Source organism: Poecilia mexicana, unplaced genomic scaffold, assembly GCF_051168715.1.
Source record: "Poecilia mexicana isolate PSO_F unplaced genomic scaffold, ASM5116871v1 scaffold_21, whole genome shotgun sequence".
NCBI lineage: Eukaryota > Metazoa > Chordata > Actinopteri > Cyprinodontiformes > Poeciliidae > Poecilia > Poecilia mexicana.
In genome coordinates, this window is record NW_028263390.1 from 22,920,207 (window position 1) to 22,945,538 (window position 25,332).

The 25,332-nt window shown below is 44.3% G+C and overlaps 1 protein-coding gene across 2 annotated transcripts; it reads left to right on the top strand.

The window, feature by feature from the left end:
* The first annotated feature begins 1,676 nt into the window (after positions 1–1,676).
* Positions 1,677–24,065, top strand: arid1b (AT-rich interaction domain 1B). 2 transcript variants are annotated; one of them, XM_088001729.1, is made up of 22 exons: positions 1,677–2,465; positions 6,283–6,474; positions 10,233–10,376; positions 10,815–10,922; positions 12,722–12,956; positions 13,034–13,111; positions 13,185–13,313; positions 13,974–14,310; positions 14,926–15,044; positions 15,132–15,235; positions 15,910–16,056; positions 16,663–16,875; positions 16,946–17,153; positions 17,876–18,011; positions 18,104–18,282; positions 19,102–19,246; positions 19,328–19,444; positions 19,687–19,768; positions 20,152–20,878; positions 21,389–21,519; positions 21,597–22,050; positions 22,174–24,065. In XM_088001729.1, the coding sequence occupies exons 1-22, from the start codon at positions 1,803–1,805 to the stop codon at positions 23,220–23,222; spliced, it is 5,697 nt and encodes a 1,898-aa protein (XP_087857855.1). In that variant the 5' UTR covers positions 1,677–1,802; the 3' UTR covers positions 23,223–24,065. The 2 variants fall into 2 exon arrangements, with proteins under 2 accessions (XP_087857855.1, XP_087857856.1); XM_088001730.1 differs by having other exon boundaries at positions 16,666–16,875.
* Positions 24,066–25,332: the final 1,267 nt, after the last annotated feature.

The window sequence follows — 25,332 nt, forward strand, 5'->3', positions numbered from 1 at the left end:
GCAGTGATGCGGAGCTCCAGCAGGGGGCAGCACGCTCTTACTTTCTGTTCGGTTTTATTGTTGCTGCACGTTGAGTCATCCTGTTTAACGTTATTCTTCCCATCCGTATGGAAATACCAGGAAAGATAGAATGCTTAGAAAACTCCAGGTTTAATGTATTATTAAACATATCGGTTAGTTTTCTTAGTCTTCTTTAAGGGTCAAGGTAATTTTGTCGGACAATAAAAAAAACAACTCAAGTTAACAATTTCTTGCAGTTTAATTTAAAACAGGCAAAAAAATAACACAAAACATATAAATTTATTCTAATTAAGTAAGTCACAGAAAGTCACATAAAATTATCCGATTATGCATCTGCAATTATGAATTGAATATTGAGCATTTCTGTTTTTATGTCACTAAAGTAATTCATATATTATTGATGTGAGGAATGATTTATGAAAACAAAATCAAACTTTTACAGACAAAATGAAGTAGATATTCTTTATCTTTATAGAAAAAGATCAAACTCTGATATTATGTTTTTATTTAAAAACTGGTGACAGAAATGAGGATCCACTTGTTTCCTCTGAAGATCCCAAAGTTCAGATTTAATCTGAATGATCCGCTGAACATCTGAGGATCAGATTTATTCTCATATTTACGCCTGAGTTCTGGAAGGTTTCCATCTGTTTTTGTTTTCATCAGGATGTCAGAAAGCTGCTGCTGCCTGACCCAGTTTTCCTGCCAGTCCTTACTGGGTTGTTCCCAGTGCAGCTGTGGGCGGCTCAGGCTGGATCTGGTTCTCTCTTTCAGAACCCAGCAGCGTTTCTCACATGCAGCAAAGTCTTCATCTGGTTCTGCTTGACTGATATGTAGGTCGGCGTATTACGGTCATGTCAGATAGGAAAAAAATGTAAATTTCTGCCAAAGAACTCAGAAATTTTCAGACTCAGAAATTAGATATAGCAAAATTTTCACACTCAGAAAATTTCTGATCTTAAAAAATAAAAAAGTTCTAAATAATTTCTGAGATTAATTTCAAAATTTCTGAATATTTTTCTCAAAATTTACAATTTTTCAAACTCAGAAATTTTCTCGTTTTGTCCTAGAACATTTCTAAAATTAATCTAAAAATTTCCTAAATTTTATTTTAGCAAGTTTTCAACTTGTCAAGCTCAGAAATGTTCTTTATCTTTGCAGAAAATTTCAGAAATGAATCTAAAACTTTCTAGGCTTATTTCAAATTCTCAATTTTTCAAGCTAGGAAATTTTTTGTAGAAAATGGCCGAGCCTAATCTCAGACTTTTTAAGTTCAGAAATTTACTTATTTTCTACAGAAATTATCTAATATTTAATTCAAAATTTCCGATTTTATTTCTGGCAAATTTTCAATTTTTAAGGTAAGAGATGTTCTTGATTTTTGCAACAAACAAAAAAACTGAAAATCTAAAAATTTCAGAACAAGTTTTTTACTATTCAAGTGCAGAGGTTTAGTTGTTTTTTTCTAGAAAATGTCTGAGATTAATCTCAAAATTTCTGATCTTTTTTTCCCAGAAATTTTTCCACGTTTCTTTGTAAGAAATTTCAGAATTTGACTTTAATCTTAGAGTTGTGACCTTAATCTCAATTCTCATCTTCTTCCCAGTTTAGCCCGCAGCATCAGCACTAGAATCAACAGCAACACTGTAAACAACAACAGCAGCAGCAGCATCGCGGGAGCTGGCAGCACCATGAAGGGGAAGAAAACCTCCTCCAGGAGGGGAGCAGCCGACAAGCGGAGCAACACCAGCTGAACCAGTCAGGAGGAGGAGGAGGAGCGGATGGATGCCAGCCTGGGATCAGACAGCAACAGCAGCAACAACAACCCTCCTCCGACTGGGACCAGCTCCCAGTTTAATCATTATTATGGGAATGGAAGAGGAGGGCCTTGCTTTGATCAACATGGCGGACAACAAAGCCCAGGGACTGGGGTAACAGCGGCGGCACACACGGTACACGGCACCATGGACCAGGTCCACAACTCCCACGAAGGCTACAGCAACAACAGCCCGTACAACCACTATCCGAACTACCGAGCGGGCTACGGGAGCGGCGGCTACGGGGGCATGATGAGCCCCTCACGGCAGGGGAACAGCCTGATGGGCCCGGCGGCCGCTAACCCTGCCAAAGCGGCTATGGTGGCCGCCAGTTCTCCGGCTGGAGGAGGCGGAGGAGGATTCCAGCGGTTTCCCGGACAGGGTCAGCAGCACCCTTCGGGGGCTACGCCGACTTTGAACCAGTTATTAACGTCTCCGAGCCCGATGATGCGCGGCTACGGAGGCGGATATTCAGATTACAGTAATCCCGCTGTACAGCAGCACCAGTCGGGTGTGGGGCCGGCGGAAGACACGGGCTCTCAGTACGGATCAGCAGCAGCGCATGGTTGGGGAGGACAACAGAGGAGTCACCCGGGTCACAACGGACCGAGCAGCGGAAGATCTCAGGTGATTTAACCGGAATTAACGTCTGTTTTTCCCAGATAAAGACACCCACCACGGTCTGTTCTGTCAGTTAGCCGCTATGCTAACCCCGCTAGCTCTACTGGTATCGGTGACAGACCTGATTTTCACAACACGACACGCGGATTCCTGGTATTTTGGACTAATTACTTAACAAAATACAACACTGCGTGCTTTATTTCTATTGGGAATATCGATTATCACCAAATAGAGGTAAAATATATTGCTAAAATGTTGTATTTTGTGTCCAAGGTGACTCCGTGTTTAGCTCGATATGCTAAGCTAATGTTAGCCTCGTAGGCCCGAGCGGATCTTGCGGAAACAACCGTTAACGGTTATATTTCCTCATTTTTAATCAGCTTTAAATTAATTTAACTACATTTAGGAACATTAAAAGATGATGACAGGAGTTATAAATGATCTGACAGCTAATTCCTCCCCTGACACCCAGTAACCTCTTATCATATGCTAATTAGCCCGTCTTTTTAGTCAATAAAGCCGACCATCACGTCGTTTTTTTTCACCGACACTTCAGTCAGAAAACGGTCCAAATTGTGACTTAAACCCAGTTTTTATTCATCAAAGCTGTCCAGGTTTGAGCCCCTGATCTGTACAGAGATTTATGGGCAAAACGCCCACAGTGTCCAAGTCTCCAAACAGGAGCCCTGACCTTCACACATGCAGATTAGCCATGTGCCCATCAGCACCGGGATAAATACACAGCTGCCCCCGCAGCTACAGCTGCCAGCCAGCCGGAGGCAGCAGTCTCTGACACCGGTCAGCCCGTCACCCGTGTCCGGGACATCAAGCAGGATTTTAATTTTCAACTTTTAATAGCACAAGTCATTGTAATAACCATTTCCTTAACAAGAATCTCAGCTTAAAAATAGAGGTTAAGTTATATTTAAAGAACTATAAGGGTTTTTCCAAAGTAAACATCAATAAACAAATTTTATTTAAGTTGCATATTTTAATGCTAATTTGAGAATTCAGATGTAGGAACGTCTAAAAGTTGCATGAAACCATCAATAATAAGAGAATAATTGAAAATTTGAAGAAAATTTACACACATCTTGAAGAAAAAGCCACCCAGTGTGAGTACTTTGTAGAATCATCAAGTCTCTTCTGGTATCCAGCTGAAATTTTTTTTTTTCTCAATTGGCTTAATGTCTGGACTTTGACTAGGCCTTCTACCCCATGATTCTAGTGTGATCTCAATTGGTTTGTCCTGCTGGAAGGTGAACCCTACAGGTTTTCCTCCAGGTTTGTCCTGGATTTAGCTTCACCCATCTTCACTTAAACTTTGACCAATTTCCCCTTTCCTGCTGAAAAAATTCAGCACAGCATGATGCTGCCACTACAATGCTTCACTGTGTGTGGATGATGTGTTCAGGATGATCTTCCAGATGTTTTTTTCTCCTGCATGGCTTGCAGCAAACTCCAAAATTGACATGCATGTGTTTTTTAACATGTTGCTACTCTTTCATAAAGTTCAGATTTCTAAAGTTTGCGACTAAAAAGGATGTTTTCTACCCGACAGTGGATCATGCATCATAGTTTGAAGTTTTAGGTAAGGAAATGTTAGGTAATTTGATTAATATAGCACATTTTCAACAACAAGGCAATTCAAGGTGCTTTAGACAATTTAAAGTGCTTTTTTAATGTGGTAAATGTGAAAAAGTGTAGCAGATATGAACATTTTTGCATGTGGTTCTGAAAGCTTTAACTGAACTCCTCAGGTTAGATCAGGAATATAGATTATTTAAACGGTGCATTGGAAAATAACAAACAGAATTGAATTTGTGATATTGGAAGGTATTTTTGTTGCATGTTGATAGAAAACCTTTAGCTGGATCAAAGCACAAAGTTGCACTCTGTTGTTGTTGCTAATTTATTATTTTAAAGCATTTATGTCCACAAATCAAATTAGAAAGCAGCCGAATCGCTTCCTAGCTGACCTGAGATGAGAACTATCGTTTGTTTACATTCTGGTTATTGATCAGCTGTTTCTACGTTCATTCAGAAAGGATTTATCTGTTTCTGTCTCCTTGGTAACGTGTTTCCTCACCTGTCAGCCTCGCTGTGAGCTGATCCAGGCGTGGCAGTTGCTCGTTGCCTCCCAGGTTGCTCAGATTGCTCTCCTGCAGTCAGAGTGTGAGGAAGCAGCAGGAGACTTTCTGCTCCACAAACCCTCGTCATCCTGCTGCAGCCAAAACAAAACTCTGCCAGAACCATTTTATCTCTGAGTTTATTGAATGATAACCAGAATCTGTCTGGGAAGATTTTTATACAATTTGAGATCAAAACTGAACCAACATAAAGAAATGATTTGATACCTTCATTTTATAGTTAAATTTTACATGCCAACTTATTTGGCATGTAAAATACTGAAGACATCCAGATTTGCCTAATTAGTTTTATTTTGTTTCGTGTTTTATCTCTTTCTGTTTTTTTATGTTTTATGTCTTATATTTTATAAAGCACTTTGTAGTTTCTAACCTGTAAAAGATGCTATATAAATAAAGTTTACTTATTTACTTTTAAGGTGTTTAAATAAGGCAAGAGTATTACCTGACAACTAGGCTGTGAAAGGTTTAATATTTAAAGTTATTTTATTTTTATTCTGTTTATTGCTTGGGGCATAAATAGGATTACAAATGTATGAGATTGTTGACTGGCTGCATCGGTCATGGTAACCGATTTTGCTGGCTGATACATTGTCCCAGAAATTATCGTGATAAATGATAATATTGCTGTTTTGAGTTTTTCAAGTCATATAATGCAAGTACACATTCTCAAAAATCAATAACTTTAATTTCTTGTAAATATTTAACACTGGAACTGGGCGATATTTTAAATGTCCAAAATAAACAAAAATTTAAAAAAGAACGAATTATGAAATCTCTGTAAACAAGATTGTATTTAAAAAGAAGAGTTGGTTATCTAGTCATGCAGATGGAAATTATTGAGTTTGTTTTAACTCATGAGAAAATATTTATTGCTTATTGCATCAGGCAGTTATTGTGAATAAGAACTCATTCTTAATATCTGGTAAAATAAAGGTTGATTGAAGTTGGGCTGTAGAATATCAGAAATATCAGAAAAATATTAAATTGGGATACTTCTGTTAATGATACTGATAGCTAATAATTGATAGTTTATCAGAATCTGTGACAGTGTTTTTCAAAGTGAAGCCCACAATGAAGATCAGAAAGCTGGAGGGAAAAAGAAAAAAAAAATATTTAAAAGATAATTTTAAAAATAAATGTTAATTTTTTTATAAATGTAATATGTTTTTCAGTATTCATCATCAGATTTATGTCATAATATAAAATTTCATGATACAATTTCCAAAACAGAACTAATTGCCAATTAAAATCAGAAGGTGTGAGGCAGCTTTTATGCTAAATGAATGTAATAGTTACTGAATAATAAATAATTGATTTTTTTAAATATTATTGTTTCTTTATGTACACTGCTCAAAAAAATAAAGGGAACACTCAAATAACACATCCTAGATCTGAATGAATGAAATATTCTCATTGAATACTTTGTTCTGTACAAAGTTGAATGTGCCGACAACAAAATCACACAAAAATCATCAATGGAAATTAAATTTATTAACCAATGGAGGCCTGGATTTGGAGCCACACAAAATTAAAGTGAAATGTTCCCTTTATTTTTTTTGAGCAGTATATTTTATCTGTGGGTTTTTAAAGCGAATTTAGCAAATGTTTGTTAGATTTTTCAGTCTAATTTATAGAAATAGCTTCACTATTTTTCTGTTTGCCATTGCCTGCAGGTGGCGCCGATGGACCCGATGGCAATGAAGCGCGCTCAGCTCTATGGGATGAGCAACAGCCCGTACTCCCAGCAGCAGGGGGCGCCGTACCCTGGACAACCCTACAGCTCCCCATCGCCCCACAGATACCCCATGGGAATGTCTGGCAGGGGGCAGATGGTAATGGGAGGGATGCAGTACCCTCAGCAGCAGGTAGGAGCCGCCATTTGGATTATTATACCACAAAGCTGGATAAAATGAACTGTTGAACACTCTCAGCTCTATAAATAAATCAATAAATCACATTTTTATGTTAATATTGTTAAAAGCAGTAAATTCATGTTACCATTAAAGATTCACTACCTAAATATTGTCATATTAGTCATATTAATGTAGAAAAAAACATCTATCTCATCTACTTATGTAATTAAACAACAAAAAACAGGAGTAAATAATAAAAATATGGCGAGCTCCAAAATAATTTGTATAAATGAAGATCTTCTAAAGTGAAACCTTTTCTTTGAGTTTTCCACCTTTTTATTTGGCCGAGGCTGAAAACCGTGAGAATCTCTGCTAAGGACAAACAACTTTAGTCAAATTATTTAGAAACAATCAGAGTGCAACAGAAATGGGCCGAGATGCTAACCCTGAGGAACTCCATATATTATTAAGTGGGAGTTGTAAAACAGAAGCTACAACCTGATGAACCTGAACTGTGTACAGGTGTTAGAAAACCAACATAAACTTAGTTTTTGCTTCTTTTTTTCTGTTTTTTCTTCTGCTTAACTTGAAAAAACAAGTTGTGTCCATCCACATTTACCTTCATCTAGAATCAACACATTCTCTCTCTCTTTAAGAGAAAGTCACCATGTTGTGTCTCTGAGGTGATGATTCACATAAATCTGAGTAACAAATGTAACTGTACAGTAATCTTAGTGAGCTGTGGGTGTTTTATCGGTCATCATTCTCCTCCCCGACCCATTTAAACACTCCTAAACCTTGAGGTGAGGCGTCTCCGTCTCAACATGTCGGAGCAGACGGCTGCAGTGGAGCGGGTCGGGCCCGGCTGCTCTGGGTCGGCCTATTTCTGGACTCCAGCCGGTTATTTTTAGACTCCAGACTGCTGATTTGGGTCTGAGGCTTCTGCTGCTTTTCAGCCTTCCTGGATGATTTCTGACAAAAACGACGATTCTGAGCCGCGGATGTTCGACTGTCTGAGGATTTGGTTGAAGCTTTGGATGTTTTCTGCTAAAGACTGAAAAGTTTTCATTCCTCAGTTTTCCACTCTTTAGTTTTGCTGCATGTGAAATTTCTCTAACAGCTTGAATAAATAAGTGAAGTCAGAATAGTGAGTGTAATAGGGGATAGAGGATGTTTTTCAGTAAAAACAAACAATTTAAAATTGTTCATAAAAATACATTCTTTATTTTGAACAAATCAATTAAAAACACGTTTTGCAGCATAAGAATCAGTCACTTTAGCTATTGTATTTGTCTGAAAACGAGTGAGAAGACGTTTACACTAATTTAATGAGGTATTTCCTGTAGCAGTCAACGCTACTACAAACCTTTATAAGCCTCTGACTGAAGACTGTTTCCTGGCATGCTAGCATCTTAATCTCCAGGCAGCAGAGAGAATAATCCTGGATGATGCTATCACTTCTTGGCTAGCTGTGCTAATCCAGCTCCTTTGCTTTTGCTGCTCCTCTTTAAATCAGTTTGACTGTTTGGTTAGAGATGCTGGAGTAGGGGATACGACCCTTTAGTTCTGTTCTGCATCCACAAATTTTCCTTTTCAGCTTCTGGTTGGTTAGACTGAAATCTCCTGGAAGGTGTTCCTCACATCTCATAAAATAATTATTCTTAAATAAAATTAAATTTTCCAATTTTAAAATGCATTAAAAAATTATAGAAATTGTGCAAAGTATGCACTCTGTGAGTTACATGTCAGATGACATTTTTTAAACTGGTACATTTATTACATTTAGTTTCTTAAGAAGTAACTTCAAATGAATCAAAAAATATATTTATCCACTTAAACCGATCAATGGTAATAAAACGTTTAATGTCTAAATTATAGTATTTAAAAATGTTAAGCAGAAAATATAAAAAAATCATAATTTAAGAGGAAGTTAAAAAATATTTAGAAATCCTCAACAGGGTTTCCCCCAGTGTATTATAAGCCTGGCGGCCCGCCATGCTTTACTAGCCCCACCGCCAGGCTAAGCGTTGCTTGTTTACTTTTCTAGGAAAATAAAAAAAATAATAATATATATATATATATTTTTTAAAGCCGGGCTGCAAGCGTCTCTTTTGCTCTCAGCATTTCACTAGCAGAGCATATTTTTTCCTAAAGGGTAGGTTTATAATAAATAGTTTTCTGTTTGCCGTTGCCTGCAGTTTATGCATTTAAAAAGATAAGAGCGCGTGGACCAATCACACCGCTGGCGCCTCTGCGCTTTACCTCGCGCTGCCGCTGCTTTACCTCAGCGGGATCGCGCGCGCCTCCTATCACTCAAACTGGACACAGGCTGACCTGTATGGATATTTACATCAACCTACTATGAGGAATTATGATCCTTTGGAGAACTCTAGGTAAGAGTTTAAAACCCGCCGCGTTAGCTCTGGTTGTACAGCTCTATGTGAACCGCAGGACTAACTTGTAGCGAATTCAGAGGCGCGTTGTGGAGTGGTGAGAATGATTTATCTTTGTGAACGAACAATTATATGCGCCGTTTACATCTCAACGCGCTGCCCAGCGTGTGGCTCTGTGTCTCTTCCCTGTAAAGTTTATGTCTGTGGTCCCGGTTGGCCGGAGCGTTTGTGGATAAGGAGCAGCGCTAACCTGATCATGCAGGTTCAGCCCGGTGAGGAGCTTTAACGCTCTCCTCAGAGTCACACACCACGCTGATTTTATATATTGTGTTATTATTATTTTTAGTATTATTTTTCCGGTTACACGATGCATCAAACCATATCAAATGCGTTGTCTACTTGGAGATAATGTGCGCAGCCGCACAGAGATCTGAGAAACTCGTCCCATAAACTTGACCAACCAGAATAGTTTCTGTGACGCTTATTAAAAACTCAACAGACACAAAATGGAAGAGCTAATAAAGGCACATTAACAGCATTGAATTAAATCTCCCTTTTGTTGCTCATCTCTGCGTAGTGCAGCAGATTACCTCATCATGCAGGGCCGGTCCATGGCTGCATGAGGGCTGGAGCAGAATCAGACGTAGGGGCCCCTTTTGTTCCTAAAAATATCAGCACCTCTAACAGCTTCTGTGTTAGATTTAGTGAAACATGGGAGAAGGGAGTAGTTTAATTGGCCAGCCTAAAAAGCAATAAGTTATAATCGCAGTTTACTCATTTGTATTTGTAAATTCAAAGATTAAACTCACAGCATTAGATTGTTACTATGGTAACAAAACACTCTAACTATGAATATTGTTCTTTGAAGTTTTACAAAGTAAACTTGCCAGCTCCTTAAAATCTTGTATTTAAATATTAAACAATTTAAAATCATTTATCTATGCCTAAACAATTGAATCATATTTAACAGCATTGATCATCTCAATAAACAAATCTTACATTTATGTATCTGTGGTCTGTTTTAAACTATTTGCGTTTATGGGGCCCCTGAAGCCCTGGGGCCCTGATGGAGCCACTGACTTAATTTGGATTAAACAGAAGTGCAAATTTGTTGTTTTAATACTAGTTGTGGGTTTAATAGCATTTCACTGGAGATCTTTTCCCGTAACATATAATTACACAGTAATACTTTTACATTTCCTGTCAACTTAACATCTTTTAATACAAAAACACGGTGGACCGCCTCGACGCCCCGACCACCAGGCTTAGCAAATTTTCTGGGGGGAACCCTGCTCAAATTAATTTGGTTTGTAGAAGTTGTATGACCAGAGAGACGTTACTGTTGACCTCTGACCTCTGAGACTGGGTTTCCCCCAGATGAGCTCCCAGTACGGCCAGCAGCAGCAACAGAACCTGAGCTTCAGCCAGCCCGGCCAGCCGCCGTACTTCAGCCCCCCCCAACAGCAGCCGGCCGCCCCCAGCCAGCCGCCGTACATGCAGCCCTGCCCGCTGCCGCCCCAGGTAGGACACGCCATCTCCATGGCAACGATATGGAGACAACGACCACAGAGCAAGTCGTCGTCAGGATTAGATAAAAAAAAAACATCAAAACTGTTGAAGAACTGTTCTGAACTATTTGTCTGTCCATCCATCTTTTTTTAACACTTGCCAAAAATATAAACAGAATCTTTAATAACTTTTGTAATGGACAAATCAGAACCTGAAAGCCTTTCAGACAAGCTGATTGGTTGATTTAACTTGTGGGCGGAGCTCCGCAGACAGAAGCTTATTGGTTGATTTTAATTTGTGGGCGGAGCTCCACAGACTGAAGCTGATTGGTTGAGTTTAACAATCAGAATCTCTTTGTGTTTTAAAGTTCATGATTAAAAGTCAAACTGCTGCTGATTTTTATAATTGGGATGTTGGGACTAACAGTGTGTTTTTCTGTGCTTCGTGCAGGAAGTTCCTCAGGAGGCATATGGGGGGCGGGTCAAGTCTGCAGCAATGACTCCTGGGAAATCGAACCAGGAGGACCTGAGCCAGCAGGAGAGGCCGTCCAGTCTGCCGGTGAGTCAGACTCAGAAACTCTGAATTCAGATCAAATGTTTGGGTTGGTGACCTGAAGTGACCTGAGGCAGACGTTTTATTTTGAAAAGCTGATCATGATGGGTCACCGCGGAGTTATTTTAGAGCGCTGAGCTGTTTGTTGTTGTGATTCAGACTCTGACTGTGAGGCAGATTGAGCAGATTTCAGGCTGCGCTGCTGCGTTTGCTGCCAGATTGTCCTGCAGCTCCCTGTCCTCGTCCATAATGACGCCGTCAGTTTCTCCTGGCCGCTGAAATCTGCAGAGATCACGCTCTGAGCGGCTGCAGCTTCCTGCTGGGAGACCAGCAGAAATAATGATGATTCACAACAAATCGCTGAGTCAGCGGCTCCTCAAGCACCTCACATCCTGTTTTACAACACAAATTATTATTTATCTACAAAGAAGAAAAGGTAAAAGCATCTGAATAGGAAGGAATTCTCAATTTTAGGTTCTGGTTCAGTTCTGTAGGTTCTGGTTCAGTTCTGTAGGTTCTGGTTCAGTTCTGTAGGTTCTGGTTCAGTTCTGTAGGTTCTGGTTCAGTTCTTTAGGTTCTGGTTCAGTTCTGTAGGTTCTGGTTCAGTTCTTTAGGTTCTGGTTCAGTTCTTTAGGCTCTGGTTCAGTTCTGTAGGTTCTGGTTCAGTTCTTTAGGTTCTGGTTCAGTTCTGTAGGTTCTGGTTCAGTTGTTTCTCCCGTTAAGTGTGTCGCCTCCAGCTGCGATCCGTCCTCTTTCTCGCCGTCTCTTCGTCTCTGATGTTGCGCCGCCGTCCTCTTCCTCTCATCGCTCCATCTGAAATTGTGCTGCTGATGCGGTTGCCGTGGCGACGGCTGGTTTGAGAAGATCCTCAGCTGTGCTGAGAGGCCTCAGTAATGAGCAGAGCAGAGATCAGAGGTTTCTGAGGTTTCCTGTTTGATTAGAGAACGTCCTCCATCTCATCTCGTCTCGTATGGAGGAGTGGAAATGAATCACAGACACACACACACACACACACACACAGACACACACACACACAGACACACACACACAGACACGGCCCAGTCTGAGGCTAGAATCCAGTAGATGGATGATGAAGCAGCGCTGCCACAGAAATCTATTTACCAGTTTGATTGACTGCTTCAATCAAACTGTCTCTGCTCCATCTGAGGCCTTTGGGTTGCTATAGCAACCTGATTCTCCTCTCTGACATCAGGTTTCATCATCTATTTTGACGCTGGTTGTTGTGAGCTTGCCGTGCTGCTTCCAGGAGTCTGGTTCTGGTTCTGGTTCTAATCCAGGACTCCAGAAACGGGGCGATCAGAACCGATGCGGCTGTAAACACCTGGTTGCATCTGGTCCTCGCAGAGAAACACAGACGACTGATTGGTGGAGCTGTTGGAGGGGGAGGGCTCTGATTGGCTGGTTTAAAAGTTTTCGTTTTGTCTTTTTCTTTTTTGTCTCTTATTTTTTCTTTTATCTTTTTGTTTCTTTTTTCTTTTACTCTCTTTCTTTCGTCTTTCCTTTCTGGATTTCTCTTTTTGCTTGCTCTTTTTTTCCTCTTATTCTTTTTTTATTTTTCTCTTTTTCTTCTTGCGGTTTGTTTCTTCAAGAAGTTTCTTTCATTTTTCTTTTCCTTCCATCTTTCTATTTCTTTTTCTTTTTTCTGTCTTTCTATTTTCTGTTTTTCTTTTTTCTTCGTCTCATTTTGAACAGTATTGAGTATTTAGTTAAAACTGTTGATGTTTTCCGCCTCCTCGTGTTAAGTCCCACCCCCCATTGTTAAGCTCCGCCCCTCTCTCCTCCAGGATCTCTCCCGCTCCATCGATGACCTGCTGACCGGCACCGAGGCGGCGGTGAGTTCAGGGGCCTCCGGTTCTGGCAGCACTCAGGGCGACCAGGGGACTCCGGGGGCCCGCTCTCCTTTCTCTCCCCACGTTTCGCCGCGCCTCCCCCCTCCGGCCCGAACGGGTCCCTCTCCGTCCCCGTCGCTGTCCCCTGCTGGGTCCCGCTCGGGGCCCCTGTCCCCCACTAGTGGTCCAGGTGGGATGAAGCAGATGAAGATGATGAAGACGAATGCTGTGACCTTGTCGTTTTAACTCTGGTTCTGTGTGTTTCAGGCCCCCAGGCGGGCCCCCAGGTGTCTGGATCAGACATCGGCCCCCACTCCTCCCAGTCGGCCATGACTCCAGACCGAGGTTCGGCCCCTGCCTCCATGTTGGGCCCCAGAGCGTTGATGTTTTCTCTGATCGCTGTTTGGCTCTTCTTCAGGTTTCCCTCCCTCCATGCAGCGCAGCAACCAGGGGCCACATTTCGGCCCCATGTCCCCCAACCCAGCACCGGCTGGCCCCGGGCTCCACGGCTCCTACCAGCAGGGCAGCCACTCCTACGGCCCCCCAGGTGGGACATGAGCAGAGCTGATAGTAACTAGTCACAGTTACCTGAGCTGCTGACTGTCTGATCACTGGGATCAATTAAAATGTCTGATTGAACTTCTGTTATTCTTTAAAGTTCTTTGATACAATATTTGTTGTGAATTGGTAATAATAAATAAATTTAATTGAATTATTATTAAATATTACTTCTTTACTGGAGTAAAAATTGCAACTTAATTGAATGAAGATCAAACTTGTTTTAAAAGTTTCACAACAAAACTTTTAACTAGATTTTATGAAAAACAAAAACTTTATGAAATCAATTTCTTTTATATTGAAAGGAATTGATTGGGAAAACATTTCTTTTGCCGGATTTTGTTATTTTCTACTTGTTTTTTTTTGTTTAATAGTTTTGCTGCTTATATGAATTATTTTCATTTTGTTCCTTAAAATACCAACATTTTCACATAAATTTTTATTTCGGTTTGATGATGTAATTTTTAAATATTTATTGATGTTTTGATTATTCACTCAGGACTTGAGTAACTTTTTAACCAAATACATTTTTACTCGAATAAAAGATTTGAGTAAAGTTTCTTATCGAGAAACTAGTCGTGTTTTGGGCCCCTGCCTGCTCTGCTGTGGCCCTTGAAGCTACAGAGGAATAAACTTGTGTGTTCCTCAGGTACCTACCCTCGGCCCCCTCACTACGGCGGGACCCCTGCAGCCGGCTACAGTGGCCCCGGCTCGGGCCCCAGCCTGGCTAACAGCATGGGGCTGAACACCGCTGGCCCCATGCACGGGCAGGGCCCCTCAACCCCGTCGGGCCGAGGCCCCGGGCCCGGAGCTGGGGGCCGCCCCTACACAACTGGACCCAGCACCGCGGCCCCCACCTCTCCCAACATGCCGCAGGCCACCGGCCAGGGCATGAGGCCCCGTGGGGCCACCGCCAGCTGCAAGCCGCCAGATATGGGCCCCAACTCTGGACCGAGCACCAACGCCTCCCTCAGCGCTCACAGCAGGTGAGAAACAGGAGACACTCTGGAGGAGAGAGCGCCCCCTGCTGGGTGGAGGCCAACTGTCTGAAAGTTTAAATATTGTGGACAGAAAATAAAAGATTTAAAGGAAGCCATGACCTCTGACCCTATGACCTCGGCTTAAAATGAAAAATACAACGGGATCCAATTTCCATTTTAGTTATTTTCTTTTATTTTATTATTCTCTAAAAAAATTACAAACGACAGAAAAGTGGCTTTTATTTCACTCATGTCTTCTAAGAGTTTTAGAGCCAAACTACGAAATTTTTGTTTAATCATGAGAAAAAGCCGTAAAATTTTACAAAAACAGTGTCTTAAAATGATGGATAAAAAGTTTTTTTTTGTTTGTTTTTAGGATCTGAGTGAGTAGCTCAGTTCATGTGTTTTTTTGTTCAAAGTAGAATTTTATTCTTCTTCTGTGGTTGTCAGATAAAATGGCTGCCCTGACATCACTCTGAATTATGGGAACACACAGACTCTATTGGTGCAAAAGAAATCCAGATCTTTTCAAAAAACAAGAACTATAATAATTGACTAAATTGATTAATCACCCAGAGTTACCTCTGGGATTAATATTGATCGGTTTTGTTTAATATCCAGGCAGGGCAGCTACTCAGCTATGACAGCGATGAGAGGTTCTGGAGCTTCTGGAGGTTCTGGAGGTCCGTTCAGCAGCTCAGGCAGGATGACCCCTCAGGGCCCGCCTTACACCGCTCCAGGTAGGAATCATCAGCACCCAGGAATCATCGGCACCTCAGGGATTATAATCCATCATCTGTGTTTTGTTTTTCTCTCCATCCCTGCAGGATTAGGGATGATGGCGGCAGACGGGACAGGAAGTCATGACCTGAAGCAGCGGGTCGAGCTCCGAGATGCCGTCGGTTCTGCTGCTGATCCAACCAAAATGAAGGTTGATTTGATTTATTTCTACAGACTCATGGTCCACATAGACATAAAAAAGAACAAAGACATGATACACAACAACGCATACAAAAACCTCCTGGTTTAACAAATAAATGATTGATTAAAAACAGCAAGTAAAGGAAAATATTAAATTAATATAGATTCTGAAAAAATGAAGTTAGAGGAGAGAATAAATATAAACATTGTGTTAACTAAATACAGATTATGGAAAGTGAGAAAAAAATCTACAAATAAAACGTGAAATAAATATTGGAAATGGATAATCGGCTTGGATTAATTTCCCATCTTACTTACAGTGTAACTAAACCCCAAATCTATTTTTTACAGATAAACTGTCTCCTTAAATGTTCTATCTTTATACATCTGTCAAGTTGTTTAATGATGCAATATTTGGTCTCAAACTGTCTCAGTGCTGCCCTCTTTGGCGTGAATGTTGGTACTGCAGCTGAATTTTCCTATTGGTTCCAGGTGGTAGACGTTTACATCACTTTTCTTTTCTTTCCAAACAAGCCAATTTCTCATATTTAATCTTTAATTCCTGAAGAAACTAATTTCCACCATGTTGCTTGGCAGCTCAAATTATTCCAGGACCAAAACTGTTCAGTTTTTTTTAGTAAAAACTTCCTTTAAACCTGAGTGTGTGGCCGTGTGTGTTTGCAGCAGGACAGCTACGGCTCGCAGTGTGTGGTGCCGCCCCCCAGCGCCGCCTGCCCCATGTCCCCCAGCCCGGCCAGCGTGTCGTCCTGTGTGGGGGAAGACAGCGACAGCATCGGCAGCCCCGCCTGGCTCAGGACCCCGTCCAGCCCAGTAAGCCCCGCCTACAACGCTAAAGAAATGTATGGAGAGAAATGTGTGCCAATATTAATACTGCAAGCAAAGAACATGTTTCAAAAACTCGATAAATTAAGTCAATGATAAAGTCAGAATTTGAAAAACTTATCAGTCAAAAAATACGTTGTGAAAGTAATTTGCAATATATTTGGAGTAGTTGAACCTACATTTGTGCAGATTTTATTTTTTCCAATTTTTTCATATTTCAGTTCTCTTTGTGATCGCAACACTTTCTACTTTTAACACACAGATTAAAAAGTATTACATTTGTAAAACTCTGTCTCAAAAGAAAAAATAGAAATTGGAGAAATAATCTGAAAAAATAATAAAAAAATAATAAAATCTGAAAATCTGTTACTGTAGGTTTAACATTCGGAAACTCAGACATTAAGTTTTATTTTTAAATGTTTTTTTTTTTTTGTTTTTACAAATTTAAATTTTTGAAACGTTCTTCACTTACAATAATAATATTGTAACTAATTTCTCTCCATAGAAGTGTAACAGTTGGTAACTGAAGTTATTTAAAGAGACAGAACCATTTTCCTCCGTTTCTCCTGAGTCTTGATCCGCCGCCTCTCTCAGCAGAAGCCCAACGTGGCGACCATGACCAACGAGAAGATCACCAAGCTGTACGAGATGGGCAGCGAGCCGGAGCGCCGCCTGTGGGTCGACCGCTACCTGTCCTTCATGGAGGACAGGGAGACGCCCGTCGCCACCCTGCCGGCCGTCGGCAGGAAGCCGCTGGACCTGTGCCGGCTCTACATGGCGGTGCGAGCCATCGGTGGCCTGGCCATGGTGAGACGCTCTCCTCTCGGTTCTGCTTGGTTCTGTCTGGACCAAACTGGACCGTGTTTCTCCTCCTCAGGTGAACAAAAACAAGAAGTGGCGGGAGCTGTCATCGCTGCTGAGCGTCGGGACGTCCAGCAGCTCGGCCAGCTCCCTGAAGAAGCAGTACATCCAGTACCTGTTCGCCTACGAGTGCAAGATGGAGCGAGGGGAGGAGCCTCCGCCTGACGCTGGCGCCGGAGACGCCAAGAAGGCCCTGCAGGTCAAGGGTCAACCGCCTTCTCCTGGTAAGACGATGCTGAACTGTAAGAGGAAGCAGCTGCTGTCAGGGATCCTGTTTCATACACACACACACACACACTCACACTCACTCGGATGGGATTATGTAATGGACTTTCGGTGAGCTGTCAGCCGTGAACTCAGTGTAAATATAAACATTAGTGACCTCAGTTTGACCCAGTTACCCACAATGCCGCAGTGATTCCACTCTGCAGGGACAACAAAACGTGTTGCTGATGATCAGCAGGAAGAACTTCCATGGATGGACCATCACACTGATGGAAATGCGTTTTCTTTTTATTTCTTTTTTGCAACATTTTAAAAGTGAACAAAATTCACATGACAGTTGGATAAAAGCAAAGTTACTGTCTCTGTAGCGCCAACCTGAAGGTGACAGTCACACAGTGTGTGTCCCTGACCTTTGACCTGTACAGGTTCTGCACAGATGGAATAATTTGTTTCAGCCTCATTAAGCTGGAGCCATTTTGGAAAGAGTCAAGGATAACTAATGATAACCAGTTTAATTTTGGGATCTAAATTTTGAAAACATGAATTATTTTACAGTGATGATGTTTATTACTGACCCCACAAAGATATGAGACATAATTATCGAGTAAAGATGGCTCCGGTTTGTAGGATTAAGGCGTTTTGGGTGGAGGCGGCGGTCAGGTTTGTGTTGAGCGTCTAAAACTTTGAGGACGTATCGACGCCATTTTGTTTGTCTCTGCAGCGAATTCGGGCTCGTTTCAGGGCCCCAACACGCCCCAGTCCAGCAGCTCCTCCCTCACCGACGCTCCGGTGGACCCGAAGCCCCCGACCCGCTCGTCCACCCCGCACAACCAGATGGCTGCCCAGCCTGGAAACAGGTGGGGGAGGGGCGTCTAAAGCAACATCGTGTCCAAACCTTATTAGCTCGTTTTCTGTGAACATGACTCAGCATTTGTTTGTCTGCCTGCAGGACCATGGGAGGCGTGAGCGTCCAGGACCCGTTCTCTGAAGGCAGCGACCCGGCCTTCCACAGCAAGCGGGGCCCGGGGCCCGGCGGGGGCCCCTACCAGCAGGGGGCGGCTCCAACAGAACCCGCAATGAGAATGCAATACGACGCCAGCAAAGACCCGTATGGAGCCCCGAGGAAGGGTGAGGAGAGCCGCTCAGCTCTCACTCTTAACATATTTCCCAGAATTCATAGCAGGAAGTGGAATAAACATCCGTTTCTTTACTAATAAACAAATGTACATAAAATTCAAGCTAAAGCTAGGCGTGAGAATTTATCCTTATAATTTGTTGTCATAATTAGACCTGTCACAATAATCATTAATCACAGGATAAATTTAAATGAGCTCAATAATTTCCATTTGCATAATTTATCGTTTTTGTTTTCTCTCTGCTGGTCGTTAGTTTGGTGCTTTGGTCTCAACTGGACCTTTTTTTGAAGGATAATTTTGCCTTTTAGAAACTTCATAATTCATTTTATTTTGTTGTTTGTTTTGGATATTTAAAGACTTCCAAGTCTTGAGTTAAATGTTCATAAGAATTTAAAGCTTATTGATCTTTGGGAATGTGTTCTTGCATTATTATATTACTTGAAAATGGTCTCAAAACAAGAATATTGTCATTTATCGTAATAATGTACAGAACAATTTATCATCCAGCAAAATTTATTGGCCTCACCATAGTGAGAATGTTGATTTATATTCTCGATTAGTTTCACAAAATATCCCGTTAAAGTTCTGAGTCCATGTTGCTCTCCCCTATGAGAGACCAGACTGAGGATAAATGTTCAAACTGAAGAGGAGCTCTGCTGCCCTCTGGTGGCCACGTATGGACAGCATCCACTTACATCCACTTGCATCACCGCTTGCATCTCCATCAGTGTTCAGTTTCCCTCCTTTCAGGCAGAAAAACTGTTTACGCAGAAATTGAACTGCATCCTCAAAGGGATTTTGGTTGGTTCAGGTCCGGTTCCCGGCGAGGCCTTCGGTCAGAGCCAGATGCCCAGCGGTGCGATGCAGGACATGTTCCCCCGCGGACCCTCCTCCGGCCCCCTATCAGGGATGGGGCCCAGGCCGCAGTACCCCTACGGCCCCGGCTACGATAGCAGGTAAGACCCGGCTCCGCTATCGCTCCCTCATGCCACGTCTAAACCTGAAACCGGTTGAGTGTTGGTGCCACTCTGGTGCAGATTGGACAATGTGATGGGCCCAGAGGGAAGCATGGCGCCCCCTGGCGCCCAGAACAGCATGGGCCCGTCTGCCAACGAAGCCAGCATGTATCCCCCCAACAGATTCCCCCAGCAGAGGTGAGAGAATGTGATAAAGCTTTCAGTTTAACTGAGAGGCATTCCACATGGCTGTCTGTTAGGACCCCTGCTTTTTCAATGCATATGAGGCAGAATGGAACAACAAGTTATCATCATTTAATGGATTCTAATAGATGGATACTAATGTACATCAGAATCGACACAAACTGTCCCACTTTTTTCTTTTAGATGTAACCAGGTTGGTGTGATGTGGTTGAATAAAACTCAGTTTCTGTCTTCAGGCACGGACACGATGGATTTGGTCAGCAGTATCCTCACAGTATGGCCTACAGTTCCCATCAGCCCCTTTACCCCCAGCAGCAGGTGAGTGCTCTGTACCTGTGACCCAGCTGGGTCACATGGGACAGGAAGTGATCGGTGACGATGTGTGTAATGATGTCTGGATCACTGACATCGGTTTTCACAAAAATATTTCAAAAACGTGACGGTCCCTGAGGGCCCCTGACGATCTAGGCCCCTGACGATCTAGGCCCCTGACGATCTAGGCCCCTGACGATCTAGGCCCCTGATGGTTCTGGTCCCTGATGGTCCCGGTCCCTGACGGTTCTGGTCCCTGATGGTCCCGGTCCCTGATGGTTCTGGTCCCTGACGATCTGGGCCCCTGACAATCTGGGCTCCTGACGGTCCCGGTCCCTGACAGTCCCGGTCCCTGACGGTCCCTAACGGTTCTGGTTCTGTCCCTGCAGGGCTACAAGCGTCCGATGGAGGCCATGTTCCCGGCTGCGAAGCGTCATGAGGCCGAGGCGTTTGCCGTGCAGCAGTTTGGCTCCCAGCAGCCGGACCCTTTCGGCCCCTACGGATCCGGACCTGGGGGGTTTTCAGGACATGAGCGCCGGCCCGTCCCCGGGCAGTACCAGTACCCATACGGCCGCGACCGACAGGCCCCCCCACAGCACGGCATGATGGGATCGGCCCCTGCAGCGGCGACGGACGGGGGGCCGCAGCCCAGCTTGTGGCCCCCCAGGACAGAGATGGGGATCTTGTACAGCCGGCAGGGCCAGGGGCCCCCCTTCCCAGACCAGGAGGGCCGGCCCCCACACGACACCCAGTGGGCCCCCAGTCACCTGAACCAGTGCCAACCTCCCTTCCCCTCCCACTCTTCTTCCTCCTCCTCTTCCTCCATGCCCCCCCTCCCCTCCAGGCAGCCCCCCTCCTCGTTCCAGGCCACGCCCACCATCCCAAATCACGTGACCCGCCCCCAGAGCCCCTCGTCGTTCCCCCGTCCTCCGGTGGGCTCCCTGTCCCCCAACGGCGCCCCCTACCTGCCTGTTAAGAAACCAGGTGTCCCCACCGTTCCCCCGGCCAATCAGGGCCTCCCCCTTGTTTACAGAGAGGTCGTTTTCCCGCCCGGCTCCGTGGAGGCCACACCCCCCAAGCTGAAACCACGGCGACGGCTAACGGCGAAGGACACAGGTGAGACCAGCGCCGCTCCGCACAGAGGTCACATGACCAGGAAGCCATCCTTAAAAAGTCTTAAATGTCTAAGATTAAGGCCTTAATTTAATTTGCTGTTGCGGCTACCGCTAACTAGCTGTTAATATACACTAGCTAGCTAACTATCTCCCAATGATAAAGTGAGCTAGCTGTTCATGTTTCTAAAGTTAAGGCCTTAAAACGTCTTAATTTAAAAACAATAAGTTTAATACATTAAACACGGGTTTTAAATTTTGTTGAGGCAGAAATATTTAATCTCATATTCCAAGTAGTAATTTTTTTTGTGAAACATTACTGTTACATCTTCACTGCGTTCTGTGGCTCAAGGCGGTTGCTAACTGTTGCTAACTGATATACCCTTGCTAGCTAGCTAGCTAACAACTTCTGAATATTTCTATTATGATCTTAAATTTAATTCATGACGGCCTTAAAGTCTTAAATTTGAGTTGGTGAAACCGCGCTGAGCCTCACTCTGATCGGCTTCGTCAGGAACGCCGGAGGCCTGGCGGGTGATGATGTCACTGAAGTCGGGGCTCCTGGCGGAGAGCACCTGGGCGCTGGACACCCTCAACATCCTGCTGTACGACGACAGCACAGTGGGCTCGTTCAGCCTGACGCTGGTGAGGCGCCGCGCCTGAAACGCTGAGCTTACTGAAGTTTTTTAGATCAAATCCAAACGTTTGCTTCTCGACTGCAGCTGCCCGGGTTCCTGGAGCTCATCGTGGAGTTTTATCGCCGCTGCCTCATCCAGATGTTCGGCATCCTGCAGGAGTACGAGGTCGGGGCCGAGGGCCCGAAGATGACCCCCGAGGAGCCAGGGGAGGCGCCGTCGCCGCTCCACACGGAGGACGCCAAACCTGAGGATTCCCCTCAGCAGAGCAGCAAGTACGACAAGCGGCCAGTCAGGGTGGAGGAGGCCGGGCAGAGCTGGGAGGAGGTGGAGCGCCGGGCCGACCCGAGCCGACCCAACGGCTTCATCAGCGGCCTGCTGCACTGGAAGGCCGGAGGAGGAGACTCCACGGCTCACATCCAGACGCACTTTGAGCCCCGAACCGGAGACTTCAGCCCCCCAGACCCGGAGCAGGAGGAGCAGAGCGCAGGAGTGGAGGAGCAGCGAGCCCAGGAGGAGGAGCAGACGGGTCAGCAAGGAGGTAAACGGGTCAATATGGGGCTGAGCTCCCAGTCTGCAGCTCTGACTGGTCTTCAATGTCTGCTGTTTCAGACTTTGCAACATTGATCAGCTGCTCCTGGTTGTTGCTGTTTCTGCTCTCCAGGCTCTCCATCTGAGGTCAGAGGTCAGCGCCCGGCCCCTGCGGAGGCTCAGAATCCCATCAGCCTCCAGGAGGACGAGCCGCGCTGCTGGGACGAGGCGCCGCTGTCCACCGCCGAGTCGTGGCAGGACTCCCTGGCCAGACGCTGCATCTGCGTCTCCAACATCATCCGCAACCTCTCCTTCGTTCCCGGCAACGACGCCGTCCTGTCGCGCCACCCAGGCCTGGTTCTGATCCTGGGCCGGCTGGTTCTGCTGCACCACAGCCACCCGCGCAGGAAGCGGGCGCCGCCCACCTACCAACGAGAGGAGGAAGCGGGCCGGGCCTGCAGCCGCGACGAGTGGTGGTGGGACTGCCTGGCGGCGCTGCGAGAGAACACGCTGGTGACGCTGGCCAACGTGTCGGGCCAGCTGGACCTGTCGCAGTACCCCGAGAACATCGTCCTGCCGGTGCTGGACGGGCTGCTGCACTGGATGGTCTGTCCGTCCGCCGAGGCGCAGGACCCGTTCTGCGGGGCCAGCGGCGCCGCGGCGCTGTCGCCTCAGCGGCTCGTCCTGGAGTGCCTCTGCAAGCTGAGCGTCCAGGACTGCAACGTGGACCTGCTGCTGGCCACGCCCCCCTTCAGCCGCCAGCGGCAGCTCTTCGCCACGCTGGTGCGCCTGGTGGGCGAGCGTCGCAGCCAGGTGTGCCGGGAGATGGCGGTGGCCGTGCTGTCCAACCTTGCGCGTGGCGAAGCCACGGCGGCCCGGGCCGTCGCACTGCAGAAGGGCAGCGTGGGAACTCTGATCGGCTTCCTGGAGGACAGCCTGGCCGTGGCGCAGTACCAGCAGAACCCGCACACCGCCGCCGCTGCCATGGCGCCAGAGCCGCCCAGCATCAACATGATGTGCCGCGCGGCAAAGGCGCTGCTGGCCGTGGCGAGCGTGGAGGAGAACCGGCCGGAGTTCGTCCTGTACGAGAGCCGGCTGCTGGACATCTCGCTGTCGTCGGCCCTCAACTCGGCGGTGGCGGCCATCATGTGCGAAGTGCTGTTCAAGCTGAGCCGCTCGTGACACACAGACCACCATGGAGCGTGCTCAGTGGGACCCACCGGGTCCGATTCTATTTTTATTTAAAGAGACAGAAGTTTTTACGTAGAAATGAAAATATATAGAATATATAAAGCTCCTCGGTTCCATCCACAGATGTTTATTTGGGGTTTTTAAATAATTTTAATACAAAAAAATATTTAATACTTTTTAATTTTCTAAAAATTTTCAGTTTTTTGTTTTGTTTGAACCAAAGTGATTTGACGGACAGCGACGGGGATGGAATGCTCTTAATTTTTTAAAACAAGCGTGCTCATTTCTTTCCGTTTGCAGGGCTGCTCCGTGTGGGCGGGGCTTGCTGTTTGTGGGCGGGGTCAGGGTTGTAGATAAACATCCTTTTTTTAACGTGTTATGACGGAGGAAACACTGATGTTCAGTTGTGTTCTTTGTTCTGGTGCAATAAGTTTGTTTTGACGTTTTTTGTTTTTTTTTAAAATGTGAATTTTTGAACCATCCGCAGTTCAAACGCCGCTTCGCCTCCGCGGAATGAGGCGATGTGGGCGGAGCTGCATCCCATTCTGTTCCCACCAACATCCTCCTGTAAATATGTACATTGCAGCTCCAGCAGAGGGCGCCGGTCACAGCGGCTGACAATTTCAGGATGTGTCCGAGGGAGGCGGGTACGTTTGATTTGACGGACTGCGTGTACAGGCTGTGGGGGCGGGGTTTCACCGACGCCGCTTCAGAAACAGTTGTAAACAAATGTAAAGAGAGAAAAATGACTTTGTTTCTTCAGTATGAGATCTTTATATGTTCCACAACATGTTAAAGAATAAATGTACATGAACTCTGGTTGAGCACTGTGAACAGAGCGCCACCTGCTGCTTTTCTTTGACTAAACCGGAGCGGAAAGGAACGGGAGCGTCACTGTCAAACAGCTAACAGTGATGCTAATAGTTAGCATTTTTAGCTTGTCCACATTCATACAGCTCCATGTCACCTGGGATGATAAAATGTTGAAGTTTGATGCTTTTTGCAATCCAAAAAAAAAAAAAAAAAAACAGTAAGTCATAATTATGAGATTAAAAGTAATTTGTACCACCGTAGGTCTGCATGACTTGAATAAACGGGTCGATGTTTTGAGGACTTATTTAGTTGTAATTTAAGCGTTGGAGCAGAAACTGCTGGACTGTTAGTTGAAAAAAATTAATCTTTGGTGCCATGAGGTTAAGATGTTAAAACGGATCAATAAAGCTAATTTCTTAACTAGTGTAATCAAAGCCTATCAAATTAAAATTTGGAGACATTTTAAGCTAAAGTTTAACATCAGACTGTAAAATGGAGAGCAAGACCAGAAGAGTTCAAATCTCAGATCAGGAGCTAGAGATGTAAAGATGCATAAAAACTAAAAACTCTAGGAAATGTTACATGGATTTATTTAGTTTACAATTAAAACAAAGAAAATGGATCACAGTGAGATCTATACTTTTTCACTTTGACCCTTATTTTTCTTACCATTCTTGACTTTTCCTAAGTTGGAAAAATCAGGATAATCTTTTTCAAGTCTCAAAGTGTTGTTTTTCTCCAGAAATATCTGGTAAACCCAATGGAACCGAGCATCGAGCCCTGAGGAACTCCATGCAGTTGCTGAAAACCTGTGGTGGGCACCGCTAACTAAAAAGTTAGCTGTGCTAACTCTAAAACATGAATCATGAACATTAGATCTGCTAACACTATAGCGCTACAACAACATAGTATTCAGAAGAAGCTAATGCTGAAGCGCTAACTTTTTCTTCCAAAAATGTAAAAATCTGCATTCATCTTTAGAGTTGTATTCCTTAGTTTTACTATTCTTGCTTACAACTTTACACTCAAAAAATCATGCCTATTTATAAGTCACATTGATCAGTCCCACCAGCATTTCATGATCATTTTTGCGATTCTTTTTCAATCAAAATTACTGATAAAATTGTTATTGTTTGACTTTTTGTTACTTGCCGTATTAATTGGAGGAAATAACTTGACATCAAATAAGGAAATACTTGCGTAACATTTGCAGGGGTTTGTTGATTTTGTGGGATCGCAAAAATCTGGAGGGACTGATTAATGTGATTTGCCTTTAAACTGGTAACTT